Below are 18,778 nucleotides of genomic sequence, written 5' to 3'. Positions count from 1 at the left end.
TATGTGCGATGCTATGGGAAGGGCAGGGGAGGGGTCTTGGGGCTGGGGGGGTGCATATCTGAGCCCTGCCACGTGCCCTCGAGGCAGCCCCAGGCCTGGTGTGAGCGCCAGGGTGGGGGGGACCTCCCTGCCCTTGTCACGGAGCCACATGGAGCCAGTGCAGTCCCACAATTTATTTCACAGCTCCAAGAAGCAGGAGGAGGGCGGGGGGCAGCCAGGGGCAAGTAACAGCCCCCAGTGCCCACCCCTACCCCAAGCAATAGCTGCTGTAGCTGCAAGCGCCGGGCCAGGGGCAGCATTACCCCGGCACCTGCTCCCAGCCCAGCCCAGCTCCAGGTGCCTAAAGGTCAAGGGTCAAATGTGCCTAGGCCTTGGCACAAGCCCAGAGCCCTCTGGCGCTGTCCATGGCCCAGTTATGGGACCCAGGGGTCCAGGGCCTTGCAGGGAGAAGCAAGGGGGCAAGCAGCCCCATGTCTGGTTGAGCACGAGAAGCACAGACAGGACCAGACCGGCTGAGCATAGCCGTGCCCCCCCAGCCCCACGCCAGCAAACCCATTCCCTGTAAGTCTCCCCCTGGGCATGGGTGGCAGGACTGGGTCTGGCCGCCTGTCCGGTCCATGCGAAGGTCAGAGCCTCGCACCGCGGGCAGGGCATTGGGTACCAGACAGGCGTCGTCTCAGGTCCCAGGGAAGGTGATGCCAAGACAGCTTCACTCCTCCCCGCCGAGCACAGCAAGCAGGCCGGGTCCCTTGCCAGAGCTGTGGTTCTTCCCGGGGGCAGCAGCTCCTCAGAGCGAGCTCCAGTCGATGCCTGCAGAGAAGGGGGCAGGGGGTCAAGGGGGGCAGAAGTGGGAGGTCACATCCCCCTCCCACACCTTTTCCCAGCCCCCCACTGAGGCACTGCAGAGTCCCAGAGCCCCTGGCAGGGAGCTGCAGGGTTGCATCCAGCCCGAGGCAGGGTCAGCCCCGTTCAACCTCCCCCGACAAACCCTGTGTGAGACCTTGGAGCCGCATGACACCGTCACCCCGACACAGCCTAGGCATTGCCTCCACCCCAGGATACAGGGGGCCATGGCCCCAACGTCCTGCTGCTGCCTGGGAGGTTGGTGGGTGCTGGGGAGAGCCCAGGCCCTGCCCCCTTCAGAGGGAGGGGAAACCCCCCCATCCAGGCCAGGCTAAGCAGGGGGCAAATCCCTGCTTGCCCCCCACCCTCCCCCAGGCAACGTGAGAGGGAGGGCAAGAGCCTCCAGCCAGGACCCTGCGGGGCTGAATCCCAGCAGGAGCATTGGCACAGCCCCCAGCACTCAGTGCCTCTGCGGGGGCTTCAACCCCCTGACCCCAGGGGGTGGGGGGCAGCCCCAGCCTGGGACAACCCCCAGCAGAGCACAGGCATCCCTGCGCCTCGACCCTCCCGCCCAGCCTCGCCTTGCACCCTCCCGTGCTGCAGAGCCCACTACTCCAAGCCCACCCCTGCCTGTTACCCTGAGTGGCAGCCAGCGCCGTGTGCCGAACCACCCCTGGGGCCATGGCACTACGCCTGGCGCCAGGGCTGAGGACAGTGGCCCAAGGCAGGCACTGGGGGTGGGGGGGAGTGTTAGCTCCAGGCAGCCCCACCCCTGGCACTCGACAGACATCACCCCACACACGTGGCCACATGGAGCACAGCTGGCAGGAGGGCGTGGGGGGGACAGAGCACGGGCACCACGTGGCTGGTGGGCGGCTCGGGGCCCTCAAGGCCTGTAGACAGTGACAGCCGCAAGCTGCCCCATGCTGCATGCAAGGATCCGTGGCAGCTGGCAGTCTTTGCCCCCTCAATGCCATGTTGGTGGGGGGGCGAGGAGGTGCCGCTAATAGAGAGGGGTCTCTGCTCATGCCAGGCCGTGTCAGTCTTGCACACCAGCCAGCTGAGGTCGTGCCCCCCAGGGGATACTGCCCATCTGCTCCCAACGCAGTGAAGCCCTGCCAGGTTAGGGAGAAGCAAAGGGCCAAGCCTGGCTTGCAGGCAGATTCATAGGTTCATAGATGTAGGGTTGGAAGGGACCTTAATAGATCACCAAGTCTGACCCCCTGCCCTGGGAAGGAATGAATACTGGCTCATGTGACCCCAGCTAGGTAACTGTCAAATCTCCTTTAGAAGTCCCCCAGGGCAGGAGCCAGCACCACTTCTCTTGGAAGCTGGTTCCAGGCCCTAGCCGCCTGACCGTGAAGTCGCCTCCTGATATCTAGCCTAAATCTGCCCTCTGCCAGCTTGTGACCGTTATTCCTGGTCACTCCTGGCGGTGCTCGGGGGAACAGGGACTCCCCCAATGCCTGCTGGTCCCCCCTGACTAGTTTGTAACAGGCCACAAGATCCCCCCTCAGCCTTCTCTTGTGGAGGCTGAACAGGTTCAGACCCTGTCGCCTCTCCTCGTAGGGCCTGCCCTGCTGTCCCCTGACCATGCGAATGGCCTTCTCTGGACCCTCTCCATGCTGTCCACGTCCCTCCTGAAGTCCAGCGCCCAGACCTGGACGCAGTACTCCCGCTGCGGCCTGACCAGTGCCGCGTAGAGGGGGAGGATCACCTCCCTGGCCCTGCTCGAGATGCATCTGTGGATGCACGACAAGGTGCGGTTGGCCTTCCTGACCGCGTCCCCACACTGCCAGCCCATGTTCATCTTGGCATCAATGACGACCCTCAGATCCTTTTCTGCCTCTGCCCTGACAAGAAGGGAGTTCCCCAGCCTGTGGGTATGGTGCTGGCTCTTCCTCCCCAGGTGCAGCACCTTGCACTTGTCGGTGTTGAATCCCATCCTATTCACATCTGCCCACTCCTGTAACCTGTCTAGGTCCGATTGTAAGCTATTCCTCCCATCTAGCGCGTGCACTTCCTCCCACATCTGAGTGTCGACTGCAAATTTGAACAGGTGCTTGTTACCCCCTCGTCCTAGTCACTGATGAAGATGTTGAACAGTGCGGGCCTGAGGACCGAGCCCTGGGGGACCCCCCCTGCCCACATCCCTCCAGGTCAATTATGACCCATCTACTACCACTCTGAGTGCGGCCCCTCAGCCAATTTGTGACCCATCTGACTGTGTAGGCAGCAGTGCCACAGTCGCCTAGCTTTTTAATGAGGATGGAGTGAGAGACAGTATCAAAGGCCTTCCCAAAGTCCAGGAAGACTACATCCACCGCAACGCCTGCTTCTAAGGATTTGGTGACCTGGTCGTAGAAGGCCACCAGGTTGGTCTGACAGGACCTGCTGCTAATGAACCCGTGTTGGTTGCCCCTGAGCATCATCCCCACTGCTGGCCCCTCCCAGATGTGCTCCTGGATAATCTTCTCAAAGAGCTTCCCCTGGATCGAAATAAGATTAATGGGCCTATAGTTGCCCAGGTCCTTCCCCCTCCCTTTTTTGCTGGACCTGGTCCTGGCCATGGGGGGTGACCTGGTGAGGGGACTGCAGGTCCTTGACCACCTGGGCAATAGCGATCATCACCTGCTGGGTTTCACTATCCCACGAGGGCTCTGGGCTTGTGCCAAGGCCTAGGCACATTTGACCCTTGACCTTTAGGCACCTGGAGCTGGGCTGGGCTGGGAGCAGGTGCCGGGGTGATGCTGCCCCTGGCCCGGCGCTTGTAGCTACAGCAGCTATTGCTTGGGGTAGGGGTGGGCACTGGGGGCTCACACCAAGGCTAAAGCCCTTGACTTCAGAAGGGCCAGCTTCAATAAGCTTAGGAGCGTAGTGGGGGAGGCGCTGAGGGCTCAGAGGGTAGAGGAGATGGGAGTCCACGAGGGATGGTTGTACCTTAAGGGGACGATCCTCCAGGCCCAAAGGCTAACAGTCCCTGGGAGAAGCAAGGGGGGTAAGAGTGCTCAGAAACCCCCTTGGCTCGGCAAGGGCACTCAGCAATGCCTGAGGACTAAAAGCTGGGTGTACAGCCAGTGGGAGGGAGGAGCGGTCACCAAGCAGGAGTACTCCTCCTTGGCCTGGGGGGGTAGGAGGGCTATTAGGAAGGCCAAGATGGGGATGGAGCTCAGGCTAGCATCCAGGACTAAGGACAACAAAAAGTCCTTTTTCAAGTACATTGGGAGCAAGAAGCGGGAACCAGGCAATGTAGGGTCCCTGCAAGATGCAAACGGTAATCTTGTGGCTACGGCAGACAAGGAAGCTGATATTTTTAACAGTTTCTTTGCCTCTGTTTTCTTGAACAGGGGCCGGGACATCCCACCGACCAGAGGTAGGGACAATCTTGGGGACAGCTCTGTCAGGCCTTGGGTCAGGGCAGGTGTAGTTAGGGATATTCTGGAAGGGCTGGACATTTTTAAATCTGCAGGTCCAGATGCCCTCCACCCAAGGGTGTTGTGGGAGCTGGCAGGGGTCATTGCGGAGCCCTTGGCCTGGCTGTATGAGCATTCGTGGGATTGGAACTGGTTAATGTGGTCCCCATTTTCAAGAAAGGGAGGAGGGAGGACCCAGGTAACTATCGGCCTGTAAGCCTCACCTGGGTGTTCGGGAAGATCTTGGACAGGATGATCAAGGAGCAGATCTGTGGGGGCAGCAGGGGAGATCGTGCTCAGGGGCAACCAGCATGGGTTCATCAAAGGCAGGTCCTGCCTGACCAGCCTGGTTGCCTTTTATGACCAGGTGACTCAATCCTTGGATGATGGTGTCGCCATGGATGTAGTCTTTCTGGACTTTAGGAAGGCCTTTGACACCGTCTCTCACCCCATCCTCATCAATAAATTAAGTGACTGTGGCATTGATGCCTGCACAGTTGGGTGGGTAAAAAACTGGCTGACGGGGTGCACCCACAGGGTGGTGGTGGACTGGCGAGATGTGAGCAGTGGGGTCCCGCAGGGCTCGGTCCTCAGGCCTGGACCGTTTAACATCTTCATCAGCAACTTGGACGAGGGGGTGGAAAGCAGCTGTCCAAGTCTGCTGATGACACTAAGATGTGGGGCAAGGTGGGCACACTTGAAGGGAGAGAGGCTGCAACTAGATTTAGACAGACTGCAGAAGTGGGCAGATGAGAACAGGATGGGGTTGAACGTAGACAAATGCAGGGTGCTGCCCCTGGGGAGAAGGAGTCCACAGCACACAGACAGGCTGGGGAGTTACCCTCTTGAAAGCAGAGGTGGAAAGGGATCTTGGAGTCATTACTGACTCCAGGATGAACATGAACCACCAATGCCAGACCGCAGCCAGCAAGGCCAGCTGCACCGTGTCATGCCTCCAAAGGTGCATCTCCAGCCGGTCCAGAGAGGTGATCCCCCCCCTCTATGCGGCACTGGTCAGGCCGCAGCTGGAGTACTGCGTCCAGTTCTGGCTGCCGCACTTCAGGAGGGATGTGGGCAGCCTGGAGAGGGTCCAGAGGAGAGGGCCACCCACTTGGTGAGAAAGCAGCAGGACAGGCCCTATGAAGAGAGACTGAGGGACCTGAACCTGTTCAGCCTCAGCAAGAGGAAGCTGAGGGGGGTGCCTACAAACTCCTCAGGGGAGATCAACAGCAAATAAGATCCCTTTTCTCTGCAGCACCACCTGGGGTGATGAGGAACAATGGTAATAAGCTGATGGAAAACAGGCTTAGGTTAGAGATCAGACGGCAATATTTTACAGTTAGGGTGGCCAAAATCTGGAACCAGCTTCCCAGGGAAGCGGTCCTCGCCCCTACTTTGGGCGAATTCAAGAGGTTAGATGATCACCTCCCTGGGGTCTTGTGAACCCAGCATTCATTCCTGCCTATGGCAGGGGGTCAGGCAAGATGATCTGATCAGGTCCCTCCTGACCCCAGCTACTATGAAACCATGAATAAAATGGGGACTACATTGGCCTTCTTCCAGTCGTCTGGCAGCTGGCCAGAGCACCACAAGTGCTCGTAAAGCCGTGCTGGGACCCCTCGATAACCCCTGCCAATTCCCTCAGCACCCTGGGGTGGAGAGCACCAGGCTTGAACCAGGAGGTGAGGGAAACACCCCCCCGTCCCACCCCGCCTGCCCACAGATCACCACCTGCTGCATTTCAGGGGCTCCTCTGCCAGGGGCACAAGGACTGGGGGGGATGGGGGTGGTCAGGGCCAACAGGACAGCTGCAGCCAGGGAGCGGTGGCTGGGTGCATCGAGGGGGCATGGGGGTGCCCATCCATGGTACGTGGAGATGCCAAGGGATTTGCCGGCACGGGATACAGACCTGAGCGCGAGGCAGGCACGGGGCCCTCCCAGCCCCAGGGCAGCCAGGCAGGGGCATGCGGCAGGGGTGGGGGGGCGATTGGGGGGCAGAGCCTACCTGAGCCGGAGAGAGAAGCGGAGAAAATGGAGGGTGGAAATGGAGAAAGGATGGAGCGTCGTGGGCTTAAGAGTTAAGAGCATCGATACCTGCGGGCGTGAGCACCAGCGCCTGGAGGATGTCAGACAGCGAGATGATGCCTCGCGGGAAGTGCTGCTCGTCCACCAGAACCAGGCGATGGACCTGTCGGGGGCACGGGGCAGGTCAGAGCTCAGCCTGGCCATAGGCACGGAGGTAGGCACAGACAAGAAATCCCAGCATCCTGGGGACGACCAGGAGCTGAGGCAGCCCAAGGCAGGATCCGTCCCATCCAAACCTGCCCAGACAAACCCCATGTGTGACCTCGGAGCTCCTGACAAAGTCCCTGGCATCACTTCCGCCCCCGTCCCCAGGAAAGCAGAAGGACTGTGGCCGCCAACATCCTGCTGCTGCCAGGGGGGTTGGTGGGCTCTGGAGAGAGCCCAGGCCCAGGCCTTGTCCCGCTGCAGAGGGAGGGGAAACCTCCTCCCCCCAGGCTGGGCCAGGCTGAGCAGGGGGCAAATCCCTGCAGAGGCATCTGCCCAAATCTAACCTGCCTGGCTGCAACCTCCAGCCCTGGGCAGGGACCTCTAAGGCCTTCCCTGCTCTGGGCACCTTTGTGGGCACCCCCTGCTTTCTCTGGGCACCTGGGGAGAGAAGCTGCTCCCCCTCGTCTCTGCAGCATTTCGTGCACTTACAGGTTGCTCTCATGTCCTGGAGCCCGGGACGGGGTCCAGAGCCCAGTGAGGGGGTGAAGGGCCCAGACAGGGGTGTTTGAGGTGAGGGGACCAGAGACCGACCTGCTCACTGGTGATGCGGTCAATGACGGCCTCCATGGTCTCGTGGGGGTAGCAGGTGAGGACGCCCTCCAGGCTGAGGCTGCGCTGCCGCAAGGCCTCGCCCACGCTCACGTCCAGGTTGTTGTAGGTCTTCTGTGCCGCCAGGTGCTGCGGGAAGAGACCCAGGGGTTGGACCTGGAGCTGGGTCCCAGCCAGGACATCCCCCCAACCCCACTGGCAGGACCCTGGCTGCAGCTCTTGGACATGGAGGAGTCCCCGGCCCAGCCTGGGGGTGGAGGGAGAGCTCTCACTGGCTAAGTAGGCAGGGGTGAGCATGTGTGTGCAGCATTTGTATACCTGCAGGGGTTGTGTGTGTGTGTGTGTGTGTGTGTGTGTGTGAGAGAGGGGACATGCACATGTGCAGCGTGTGGGTGTGCATGTCTGCAGGAGTTGTGCATGTGTGGAGGTGAGCCTACACGTGTAATGTGTGTATAGGTAGGCATGCCTGTGGGGGCTGTGCGTGTGTGGGGGGTGAGCATACCACGGCAGTACATGCATGCAGGAAGCATGTGTGCAAGCACACACACACGTGCATGGGGGGTGCTCACCCTGCCACCCCTTGGTGCCACACTGGCACACTGCACTTGGTACCAGACCCCACTGCCCTGGGGATTACTTCAGAAGTCTCCCCTCCACCCCTCCACACATGCGTGCACACTCCCCTCAAACACACACTGCACACATGTACTGATCTCCCATACACACACACAGACACACATAACTCCTGCAAGCATGCACACACTGCACACATGCTCACACCGACACCCATGCACATACCCCCTGTAGGCATGCCCACACACATGCTGCTTCTGTGTGCTCATCTCCATTCACACACGTGCCACAACCCCTGCACACATGCACAAGAATATGTACACACACACACTGCATACATGTGCTCACTCCCACACCCACGTGTACAATGCCTGCATACATACACAAGAACACAAATGCACAACCCTGACCCACGTGCATACCTGCTGCACACATGTGCTCACCCCAATACACACATGCATACACCCCCTGCAGGTGCATACACATGTGCACAACCCCTGCATGCATGCACAACATATAGTACACATGTATGTTCACTCCAGCACATGTGTACAACCCCTGCATACATACACAAGAACACACAATGCATACGTGCGCTCATCTCCACGCACACACATGCACAAGCACTGCATGCATGCACAAGCACACACACGTGCTCACCCCTGCACACACATGCACAACCGCCCCTTGGCAATCGGGGCTGGTCCCTGCCCCAGAGTAGGTGCCCCTGCAGCTCTGAGGTTGTGGAGCAGCTGTTGTTCGCTCCCGCCCCCCTGAGGCAGCATGGACAGAGCCCCCCCACGCCCACCATGCCTGCCCCTGGCACTCACAATGACGTCAAAGCGGGAGTACAGCCCCACGACCTTCCCTGCGGGGACATGGGAGAGAAGTGTCAGGGCCAGGGGCAGCAGGGATGGGATCCCACACACCCCCAATGAGTAGGCGGTGGGGGCAACCCAGGCATGGGGCAGGACACGGGGGAAAGGGTGCACCAGTACCAGCTTCGTTGACGACTGGCAGGGCAGAGATCCGGCGGTCGACAAAGATCTCAAGGGCGTCATAGACAGGCGCTGCCTCGTGCACCATGGCCACGTTGCGGAAGGTGCCAATGCCCAGCTCCTGGATGGTTTTCTGCAGAAACCGCGGCTTCGGGATAGTTGCGCCCTGCAAGCAGCCCAGCTGCACACACCTGCACGTGTGATCGCACCCCCCCACACTTGGGCTGACCCATGCACATTGTTGCCTGCACACACAAATGCTGTACATGCTGCACGCATGATCCTGCACACACGCATATACGCAGCATGCATGTTCTCATGCGTCCAGCTCACTTGCATATCCGCCCACATAGATCCATAGATGTAGGGTCGGAAGGGACCTGAGCAGATCATCAAGTCTGACCCCCTGCCATGGCAGGAATGAATACTGGCTCATATGCCCCTTGGTAAGTTTAAGCTCATATGACCCCAGCTAGGAATTATCCAGCCTCCTTTCAAAGCCCCCCGGGGTAGGAGCCAGCACCACTTCTTTTGGAAGTTGGTCCCAGACCCTAGCCGCCCTGACCGTGAAGTCGCGCCTCCTGATGTCTAGTCTGAATCTCCCTCTGCCAGCTTGTGACCGTTATTCCTGGTCACTCCTGGCCGTGCTCGGGGGAACAGGGACTCCCCCAATGCCTGCTGATCCCCCCTGACTAGTTTGTAACAGGCCACAAGATCCCCCTCAGCCTTCTCTTGTGGAGGCTGAACAGGTTCAGGTCCCGTCGCCTCTGCTTGTAGGGCCTGCCCTGCTGTCCCCTGATCATACGAGTGGCCTCCTCTGGACCCTCTCCATGTTGTCCACATCCCTCCTGAAGTGCGGCGCCCAGAACTAGATGCAGTACTCCCGCTGCGGCCTGACCAGTGCCGCGTAGAGGGGGAGGATCACCTCCTTGGACCTGCTCGAGATGCACCTGTGGATGCACGACAAGGTGCAGTTGGCCTTCCTGACCGCGTCCCCACACTGCTGGCCTATGTTCATCTTGGCATCAGTGATGACTCCAAGACCCTTTTCTGCCTCTGCCCTGATGAGAAGGGAGTTCCCCAACCTGTAGGTATGGTGCCGGTTCTTCCTGCCCAGGTGCAGCACCTTGCACTTGTCGGTGTTGAATCCCATCCGGTTCTCATCCGCCCACCCCTGTAACCTGTCTAGGTCCGATTGCAGCCTGTCCCTCCCTTCTGACGTGCCCACGTCCCCCCACATCTTAGTGTCATCAGCAAATTTGAACAGGGTGCTTTTTACCCCCTAGTCCAAGTCACTAATGAAGCTGTTCAACAGTGCGGGCCCGAGGACCGAGCCCTGGAGGACCCTGCTGCCCACGTCCCTCCAGGTTGAATATGACCCATCTACCATCACTCTTCGGGTGCAGTCCCTCAGCCAACTAGTGACCCACCTGACTCTGTAGGCATCAGTGCCACAGTTGCCTAGCTTTTTAATGAGAATGGGGTGGGAGACAGTGTCGAAGGCCTTCCCGAAGTCCAGAAAGACGATGTCCACTGCTACCCCTGCATCTAAAGATTTTGTGATCTGGTTGCAGAAGGCCACCAGGTTGGTCTGACAGGACCTGCTGCTAATGAACCTGTGTCGGTTGCCCCTGCACATGGTCTCCCCTGCCAGTCCTTCCCAGATGTGCTCCTGGATAATCTTCTCAAAGAGCTTCCCAAGGACTGAAGTAATAATAATGGGCCTATAGTTTCCTGGGTCCTCTTTCCTCCCTTTTTTGAAAATGGGGACCACATTGGCCCTTTTCCAGTCCTCCAGCACCTCGCCAGAGCACCACAAGTGCTCATAAAGCCATGCCGGGGTCCCGCAATGACCCCTGCCAATTCCTCAGCACTCTGAGGTGAAGAGTGTCTGGACCTGCTGGTTTGAACATGTCCAGCCCCTCCAGAAGTTCCCTGACTCGGTCCTCCCTGACCCTAGGCCTGGCGGAGTTTCTCCTGAGTCCGTTCTGTATCCCAGTGGGAGAGATGTCCCAGTCCCTGCTCAGAAAAATGGAGGCAAAGAAATTGTTAAAAAGGTCTGCCTTTTCCTCTGGTGCAACCACCAGATTGCCTAGCGTATCCTGCAGGGACCCCATGTTGCCTGGTGCCTTCTTTTTACTCCCTATATATTTAAAAAAGGACTTTTTGTTGTCCTTGATGCTAGCCCTAGTTCCCTCTCTGCCTTAGCTTTCCTAACAGCCTCCCTACAGACCCGAGTGGTGGAAGTATATTCGTCTTTGGTGATAGCCCCCACCGCTTCCACTGGATACACACCTCCTTTTTGGCTTTCAGATGTTCCTGAATGCCTTTGGTGAGCCAGGGGGGCTTTTGAGCACTCTTGACCCCTTTGACTCGCGTTGGGACTGTCACCCCTTGGGCTTGGAGGATCGTCTCCTTAAGGAGGAGCATGCCCCCTGCATGCTTGCACACCTCTACCCAAACATATGCTGCATATGTGTGCTCACCCATACACACATGCTTGTCCTCTGCATGCATGCACACCCATGTGCACACGTGTGCTCACCCCACTACATGTATGCCTCCTGCATGTATACACTCCCACCCATACACTGAACATGTGCTCACACACACTTGCCCTCTGCACGCATGCACACACACACATCCATATGCACACAGCACGTGTGCTCACCCTGCTACATATGTGTGTTTGTACAAGCCTGCTGGGGGCATGCATGTGCACACACACTGCACGTATGTGCTCACAACCACACACAAGCACATAACTCCCGCATGCAGACACATACCCAATGGCACTGCATATGTGTGCTCATCTCTTGGCTCACACACCTTCTTGCCCATATGCAATGTGTGCCCATCACCTTTCCACACGCATGTGGTTCGCACACGCCAGGCCCTCTGCACCCAGCTCAACCTCCAGGTACCCCTAGTATGCCTCTCCACCCTGCCAGGCATGTTTCAGGTATGGCCCCTGCCACACACACCTCCTGCTGCCACAGACAAGGGCAAGGCAGGGCCCCCCCCATGCCACTCACGAAAATGTGGAGGAACTTGAGCAGGCGCTTGTGTGTGAGGATGTGCAGGACATCACCCGACGCTGGCTCGATCACGGGCAGCCGGTGGATTTTGTGCTTGATCAGTGAGTAGACAGCATCAAAGAGGCTGGGGGGAGCAAGGCCCAGGGGTAGCATGGGGGGGTAGCTGGGGCCCCCCTGCCCAGCTCCAGGTCCTTGGCTCTGACCATAGTAGGTGGGGCACCTGGGCTGGGTGGCTCCAGCCTGCCAAGCCCCCCCACCTCCACCCCATCACACATAGCTCAGGGGCCCAGACTCCTGGGTCCCATTCCTACCCCTCCCATCTTCACTGCCTTCACCTCCCCCTCCCTGACCCTGACCCTAGTGCCCAGCCCCCTGAGTGCTGGGAAAGACCCTGATGGGGGTCCCAGCTACCTGGGGGATTGGCTTAGAGCTGCCCCTGCCTCCCCAGGGTTCCCTGCCTGGCGGGGGGGGGCGGGGGTTGTCAGTTACCTGTCATTGGGGGAGATGAAGACGAGGGGTTTGCAGGAGCCTTGCAGGTAAACCTCTACGGGGAAGCAGAGAGTGTGAGAGGGGGTGGAGGCAGCACATGTACACAGATGCACACACATGTATATGTACATGAAAGCAGGCATGCACAAGTAGGCACATGCACATACAGGCACAGAGGCATGCACATGCACACACACCTATGCACACACACACACACACACACACACACACACACACACATCCACGCCCTGCCTTGGATGTTTCACAGTAGTGGCTTGTGTCAGATCTGTGCGCCCTGACCCTGCATGAAGCCCCCTCCTCCTCACATCCACACATGCTCACAAGCACACACACACACACACACAGTCTCCCACCTGCACACGTGTGCACATGTGATCTCACCTCTCCAGGTCTCAATCTTGTGCTGCTCGATCTCATAGATCTGCACCTGCAGAGCATGGGGGGGAGGAGTGAGCAACTGGGGGAGGGGAGGGTCTTTGCACAGGGGCCACAGCACCCATGGGGGGGTCCCACCTGGCACACTTCTCCCACACCCCCTGGGGCCACAACTCACCAAGGGTGACCGGTAGTAGCGGTGCAGGATGTTAATGAAGTCTGTGATGGTGAGCATGCCTACAGGGGGGCAGGGGGGAACATCAGGGGGTCCCTGAGATCAGAGGCCCCCCCAGCAGGCCCTGAAGAGTGTGGCCACCCCCAAGAGGCCACAGTCCCTCCCCTAGAGATCACCGCAGCCCCCAGACCACACCTGCACCCCCAGAACCCACAGTCCCCCCCAACCCCCAAGACCTGAGCAAAGGACCACAGCTACCCCGAGGCCATGGGCCTGCACTCACCCACAAAGCACCGCTGCCGGCTGTCCCACAGTGGTGCCGCCCGCACGCCGTTAGCCACCATGGCCAGGAAGGCCTTCTTGATCTGGGGTGGGAGTGGGGAGGGAAGACTTCAGGAGGGGTGGGGCAGGCACCAGGCCACAGCCAATCCCCCCAGGGCCACGGTCGCCGCCAAAGATCCAGGTCACTCTCCAAGACCAGAGCTGACCTGAGACAATGGCCAACCCCCTGGGGCCACAGCCCCTTCCCTAGAGACTATTTCCCCCCCTCACCCCCCCAGAAGCCACAGCCCCTCTCGGAGACCACAGGCTCTCAGCCCCTGCCTCTTGACAGCCCAGACCCCCCCAGCGCCAGCCCAGCCCTAGAGCCGCAGGCTCCGGCCCCCACGACCCCCGGCCGCACCTCAAGTGAAGTCTCGAAGACGACGAGCTTGGAGCTGGTGGGCATGGCGTCGTAGCAGCAGTGGCTCATCATGAAGCGCATGTACGCCTCGGCGTCCGGTGCCTGGAACTCCACATCCGGGCCCAGCCCCAGCAGCTCCGCGTCCAGCACCGGCTCCGGCTCCGGCTCCGGCGTGCCCGAGCTTGTGGCCTGGGGCTCCGGCTGCACGGCCTCTGGCTCCGTGGCCTCAGGCTCCATGCCCTGCACGTCGGCTCCTGCGTCCCCCAGGCCCAGCCCCCCAGCACAGGGCCCGTGGGAGCCTGGAGGGACGAGCAGGAGCCTCGTGAGGCAGGGGCAGCTCAGGGGCCTGTGGCTGTGATGCTGGGGGGGGGCAGGAACCCTGTTGTTTTGCCCCCTGTGGGGATTACAGGGAGCAACCTCATTTCCAGCCCTTCAACCCTGCCGGTGCCCCTTGCTCCCGACCTGCAGCCCCCCAGCCCTGCTGGTGCCCCTCACTCCTGACTCCAGGGCTGGAAGAGACAGCTCAGCTGGCAAGGGCAGACTGGGAGGGGGTCCCCAAGATAGCAGAGAGACAGGATGGAGGGGACTCGGGAGAGCCCTGGGTTTCACAGTTAGTAGGGTTGGAAGGGACCTGAGCAGATAATCTAGTCCGACCCCCTGCCCTGGCAGGAAAAAGTACTGGGGTCAAATAGCCCCAGCAAGGTGATCATCTATCCTCCTTTTGAAGACTCCCAGGGTAGAAGCCAGCACCCCTTCTCTTGGAAGCTGGTTCCAGATCCTAGCCGCCCTGACCGTGAAGTCACCTCCTGATGTCTAGTCTGAATCTAGAGGGGAGGAGGCTCTCCTCAGCCAGGCTGGCTGACCTGCTCCACCCGGCTTTAAACTAAGCCCGCTGGGGGATGGGGGGACTACTGCCCCTGCTGGCCCGCTGAACGGCCCTTGCAAAGCCAGCGGACCAAGGCACTTAAGGGAGCCCACCCCTGCCCCAGCCCTGGCACAATCTGTGGGCAAGGCAAGAGCCCCCAAGGGCACACTTCCCTGCCTGTACACTAATGCCAGGAGCCTGGGCAACAAGCAGGACGAGCTCGTCCTCCTGCTCAGTGCAAAGAAATATGACGTCACTGGGATAACCATAGAGATGCTCTGGTTGGTTACCAGAGTGTACTTACCTGGCCACGTAGGCGAGCTCCCCAGGGTAATTGTCTCTGATATGTCCTCCATAGGAGGTCTATATTGAGCAGATTCTTTTTGGTATTGGGTGGTGGAACCGGAGCGTGCTCCATCCACTCCATGCATTGACCTGGTATTACAGTGCTTCCAGGACCGGTGCAAAAAAAGCAGAAAAAAAAAAAAAAAAAAAATGGGATAACGGAGACCTGGTGGGACTCCACCCATGACTGGACCACGGGCATAGAGGGCGATACCCTGTACAGGAGTGATCGTGTTGACAGAAGGGGCGGGGGTGTAGCTCTCTATGCGAAGGAAAGCTACATGTCCCTGCAAGCTGATGTTGGCGACCGGCATGGACAGCTAGAGACCCTCTGGGTAAAAATTCGTGGGGAATTCGGCACAGGGGACACAACGGCGGGAGTCTGCTACAGACCTCCCACCCAAAGTCCCGAGCTTGACCAGGAGTTCGCCCGGGAACTGACTGAGGCCGCTTGCTCCAGGACCTTGGTTGTCATGGGTGACTTCAATTACCCGGACATCTCGTGGGAAGATCACTCAGCTAAATCCGAGCGGGCGCAAAGCTTTCTCTCGTGCGTGGATGACCTCTACCTGACTCAAGAAGTCTATGGGCCAACGAGAGGCAAAGCGCTGCTCGACCTGGTACTGGCTACGGGGGACGACCTAATCGGCGACCTAGTGATCGATGGAAAGCTGGGTGACAGCGACCACGAGCTGAGCACCTTCACCATCCGCCGTAAAGCTGGCAAGTCAGTCAGCAACACAGAAGTCCTTGACTTCAGAAAAGCCGACTTTGACAAGCTCAAGAGGCTTGTTGGTCAGGCCCTTAGGGACCATGACCCCAGGGAGATGGGAGTTCAAGAAGAGTGGTTGCTTCTCAAGGAAGCGATCCTCAGTGCACAAGCTAAATCTATTCCAATACGGAGGAAAGGCAGCAAGAAGGCACAGCAGCCCCCCTGGCTCTCCAGAGACCTAGCGGACCTCCTGCGGCTAAAAAGGAAAGCCTACAAAGGATGGAGGATGGGATTCACCTCCAAGGAGGATTACTCCGCGCTGGTCCGGTCCTGCAGGGAGCAAACCAGGAAAGCCAAGGCTGCAACTGAACTCCAACTAGCTTCAGGCATCAAGGACAACAAAAAGTCCTTTTTCAGATATGTGGGGAGCTGGAGGAAAAGCGAGGACAACGTCGGACCCCTGCTAAACCAGATGGGGCGACTGACAACTGACGCCCAGGAAAACGCCAACCTATTAAATAGGTACTTTGCGTCAGTCTTTCATCAGTGACACGGGACGCCCATGCCTGCTATGGGACAGGGAGATCCGGGTGATGGGGATCCCCTACCCTCCATCAATGCTGACCTCGTGAAGGAACACCTTGAGAAGCTGGAGACCTTCAAGTCAGCTGGCCCTGACAACCTGCACCCCAGGGCACTCAAGGAGCTGGCGAGCGTCATAGCCCAGCCCCTGGCACGGGTCTTTGAAAACTCCTGGCGCTCTGGCGTAGTGCCCGAAGACTGGGAGAAGGCCAATGTGGTGCTGATCTTCAAGAAAGGGAGGAGAGTGGATCCGGCTAACTACAGGCCCATCAGCCTGACTTCTATCCTGGGGAAGATCTTAGAAAAGTTATTAAGGAGGCCATCCTTGAGGGACTGGCCCAGGGTAACATCCTAAGGGATAGCCAGCACGGGTTTGTTGCGGGTAGGTCTTGTTTGACTAATCTCATTTCCTTCTACGACCAGGTGACCTATCACCTGGACAAGGGAGAAGAGATTGATGTCATATATCTTGACTTCAAAAAAGCTTTTGATCTGGTATCCCATGATCACCTCTTGGCCAAACTGCCCAGTTGTGGCCTTGGCTCCACCACGATCCGCTGGCTGGGAAATTGGCTTCGTGGTCGGACCCAGAGGGTTGTGATTGATGGCAGTCACTCATCGTGGTGCCCTGTGACCAGTGGGGTCCCTCAAGGCTCTGTCCTGGGACCCATCCTGTTCAACATCTTCATTAATGATGTGGACATTGGAGTCAGGAGTGGACCGGCCAAGTTCGCCGATGACACCAAACTTTGGGGCAAAGCATCCACGCCAGAAGATAGGCGGGTGATCCAGGCTGAACTGGACAAGCTCAGCAAATGGGCAGATGAGAACCTCATGGTGTTTAATACCGATAAATGCAAGGTTCTCCACCTTGGGAGGAAAAACCTGCAGCACCCTTATAGGCTCGGCAGCGCTACGTTGGTTAGCACTACAGAAGAAAGAGACTTGGGGGTCATCACTGACCACAAGATGAACATGAGCCTGCAGTGCGATGCTGCGGCTAGTAAAGTGACCAAAACACTGGCTTACATCCATAGGTGCTTCTCGAGCAGATCCCGGGACGTCATTCTCCCCTTGTACTCGGCCTTGGTGAGGCCGCAGCTGGAGTCCTGCGTCCAGTTTTGGGCTCCACAATTCAAAAAGGATGTGGAGAAGCTTGAGAGAGTCCAGAGGAGAGCCACGCGCATGATCAGAGGTCAGGAAAACAGATCTTATGATGACAGGCTGAGAGCCACGGGACTCTTTAGCCTGGAAAAGCGCAGGCTCAGGGGTGATCTGATGGCCACCTATAAGTTTATCGGGGTGACCACCAGGATCTGGGGAAACGTCTGTTCACCAGAGCGCCCCAAGGGATGACGAGGTCGAATGGTCACAAACTCCTGCAAGACTGTTTCAGGCTGGACATAAGGAAGAATTTCTTTACTGTCTGAGCCCCCAAGGTCTGGAACAGTCTGCCAGCGGAGGTGGTTCAAGCACCTACACTGAACACCTTCAGGAGTAAATTGGATGCTTATCTTGCTGGGATCCTATGACCCCAGCTGACTTCCTGCCCTTTGGGCAGGGGGCTGGACTCGATCTATCGAGGTCCCTTCCAGCCCTAATGTCTATGAAATCTATCTATGAAACTCCCTCTGCCAGCTTGTGACCGTCACTCCTGGTCACTCCTGGCGGTACTCGGGGGAACAGGGACTCCCCCAGCGCCAGCTGGTCCCCCCGACTAGTTTGTAACAGGCCACGAGATCCCCCTCAGCCTTCTCTTGTGGAGACTGAACGGGTTCGGGTCCTGTCGCCTCTCCTTGTAGGGCCTGCCCTGCTGCCCCGACTATGTGAGTGGGTTGTGGGTTGAGAGTGAGGAGCACTGGGAGGGCTGGGCAAGGAACTGGAGCTGTGGGTCAGGACAGGCACTGGCAGGGCTGGAGGTGGAAGTAGGGGGCTGTAGGTCGGGAGTGAGGGGCACCAGCGATGCTGAGGACCGACACTGCACAGCCACCCCAACCCACCTGCCTGCTGCGAGGGCAGCCAGGCGTCCAGTGGCCGGACCTGGCAGGGCGGAAGGCAGTGCGAGGTGGACACTGCCGTGACCGGGGCCTTGCACCTGCTGCTGGGGAGGCACCAGCAGGGCAGCCCAAGGCCTGGGCCCAGCCCCACCCCGCAGGGGGTGGAGCCCCCGCCATGGGACCTGCTTTGGGGCTGGGGGAAAGGCAGGGGGGGATTCCAGACCACAGTGGGGTGCACCCCCAGGCTGGCAAGTGCCAGAGGCCTGGGGCAGGAGGGGCCTAGGAGCTGGTGCACCTGGACCTTGGCCCACCCCTGGGGACTGTCCCCCCAGTGGGGGCTGCCCCTGGCCCCCCAGACCCCCGTGCCCTGCTGGTACCTGCTGGGTGGCGACAGGCAGCTCCATGCAGCCGCCCCGGCGCTGTTATTCTGAGCTGGCTGCAGGCAGATTGAGTGTCACAGGCCCCACGCCCTGTGAGGGGGGGTGGGGGGGTTGCTAGACCAGAGCCCCAGCACCGTGACCCTGGCAGCGCTGATGGATGCAGACAGACGGGGGATGCCCAGGCGGACGCACGGCCAAGTTTGTCCAGCCCCTGGGAGAGGGGGCTCAGCCCCACAGCACAGCAGGCCCCTGGGAGCCTGCACCGTTAAGGTCCCCCCCCACCCTGCTCCCCCGCCCCACAAGGTCTGGCTCCAATTTCGGGACAGCTGCCCGGGCAGCTCACATAACCTCTCGGAGCACAGGCCAGGCGGCTCGGCCCTCTGCATGGCTGGGGGGGTGGAGCCCAGGCAACATCCCCCCCCCGCCCGCAAGCCTGCCTGTTTCCCCAC

At 59.3% G+C, this 18,778-nt stretch overlaps 1 protein-coding gene and 1 pseudogene across 8 annotated transcripts; one reads left to right on the top strand and one right to left on the bottom strand.

Moving 5' to 3' along the window:
* Positions 1–158: 158 nt before the first annotated feature.
* Positions 159–18,687, bottom strand: PRKAG3 (protein kinase AMP-activated non-catalytic subunit gamma 3). Of its 8 annotated transcripts, none has more exons than XR_016442139.1 (12): positions 14,618–15,357; positions 13,449–13,747; positions 13,050–13,131; positions 12,770–12,828; positions 12,598–12,643; positions 12,196–12,250; positions 11,704–11,830; positions 8,669–8,834; positions 8,501–8,538; positions 7,080–7,226; positions 6,262–6,444; positions 159–810 (listed from the first exon to the last, which is right to left on the bottom strand). XR_016442139.1 is itself a non-coding variant. In XM_090046169.1 (12 exons), the coding sequence occupies exons 1-12, from the start codon at positions 14,970–14,972 to the stop codon at positions 788–790; spliced, it is 1,491 nt and encodes a 496-aa protein (XP_089902295.1). In that variant the 5' UTR covers positions 14,973–15,399; the 3' UTR covers positions 159–787. The 8 variants fall into 8 exon arrangements, 7 of the variants coding, with proteins under 7 accessions (XP_089902295.1, XP_089902297.1, XP_089902299.1 ...); XM_090046169.1 differs by having other exon boundaries at positions 6,351–6,444; positions 14,618–15,399; XM_090046171.1 differs by lacking the exons at positions 159–810; positions 14,618–15,357 and adding exons at positions 5,359–6,261; positions 18,327–18,687 and having other exon boundaries at positions 6,351–6,444; positions 13,449–13,808.
* LOC149867787 (U2 spliceosomal RNA) lies at positions 14,583–14,785 on the top strand (annotated as a pseudogene).
* Positions 18,688–18,778: the final 91 nt, after the last annotated feature.

This window comes from Crocodylus siamensis, chromosome 4 (genome assembly GCF_052110815.1).
Source record: "Crocodylus siamensis isolate JL-2025a chromosome 4, ASM5211081v1, whole genome shotgun sequence".
Taxonomy (NCBI): Eukaryota; Metazoa; Chordata; order Crocodylia; family Crocodylidae; genus Crocodylus; species Crocodylus siamensis.
The sequence above is the reverse complement of the archived record's forward strand: the minus strand, read 5'-3'. Positions and strand labels throughout refer to the sequence as shown.